The following is a 943-nucleotide window of genomic DNA, read 5'->3' as shown; positions in this document are numbered from 1 at the left end:
CCAGCAGTAGGCGGCCAGGCCCAGGAGTGGGGCCACTGGACAGCCAGGCTTCAGGCTTCACTGGGGTAGGCAGGAGCAGTAAGAATGTCAGATTATGACTTTAATCCAGAGCATGGGGACTCAGAAAGCCACAATTTTGGACAGTTTCCTCTTCCACTCCTATGGGCACCAAATGACTTATTGATTAATCATTTCTCTATTTAGGTACTTCTCACTTTTGATTTTTTTTTCTCATTAAACTTTTTCTAATGGATCTCAATGTGACAGATTTTTGGTCAAGTTGTTTTCATTAAAAAGTACTGATTTTAAAAACTAATAACTTAAACTGCCACACACAAAACATATGGTCCACAAAAACATTCTCCTTTCCTTCTGAAGGTTTTACAATGCATTGTTATCATTAACCAGTCTTTTACTATTAAACTTAAATGGCCAATTGAGACAAACAGTTCTGAGACCGTTCTTCCACCACTGATTAAGACTGGGGTGGCAGGTATTGGGGATAATATTCATTTAGCCTTCTGAGCTTTCTGGGCAGACTTGGTGACCTTGCTAGCTCCAGCTGCCTTCTTGTCCACTGCTTTGATCACACCCACAGCGACTGTCTGTCTCATGTCACGCACAGCAAAATGGCCCAGGGGAGGATAATCAGAGAAGCTCTCGACACACATGAGCTTGCCAGGAACCATATCAACGATGGCAGCGTCACCAGATTTCAAGAATTTAGGGCCATCTTCTAGCTTTTTCCCAGAACGACGATCAATCTTCTCTTTCAGCTCAGCAAACTTGCAAGCAATGTGAGCTGTCTGACAATCCAGCACAGGTGCATATCCAGCACTGATTTGGCCTGGATGGTTCAAAATAATCACCTGAGCTGTGAAGCCAGCAGCTTCCATGGGTGGATCAATTTTTGCTGTCACCAGCCACATTGCCACGACGGACA

The 943-nt window shown here is 44.1% G+C and overlaps 1 protein-coding gene across 1 annotated transcript in view; it reads right to left on the bottom strand.

Moving 5' to 3' along the window:
* LOC104993587 (T-cell surface glycoprotein CD1b-3-like) overlaps window positions 1-943 on the bottom strand; it is a 69,876-nt gene that overhangs the window by 1,680 nt on the left and 67,253 nt on the right. Inside the window, 1 exon segment of the mRNA XM_010846908.1 lies at window positions 35-60. Coding sequence (XP_010845210.1) covers window positions 35-60 — 26 coding nt within the window.

The sequence above is a fragment of the Bison bison genome, unplaced genomic scaffold (assembly GCF_000754665.1).
Source record: "Bison bison bison isolate TAMUID 2011002044 unplaced genomic scaffold, Bison_UMD1.0 scf7180017864240, whole genome shotgun sequence".
In the NCBI taxonomy this organism is placed as follows: domain Eukaryota; kingdom Metazoa; phylum Chordata; class Mammalia; order Artiodactyla; family Bovidae; genus Bison; species Bison bison.
Note: the sequence above shows the minus strand (reverse complement) of the source record. Positions and strands in the feature narration are given on the sequence as shown.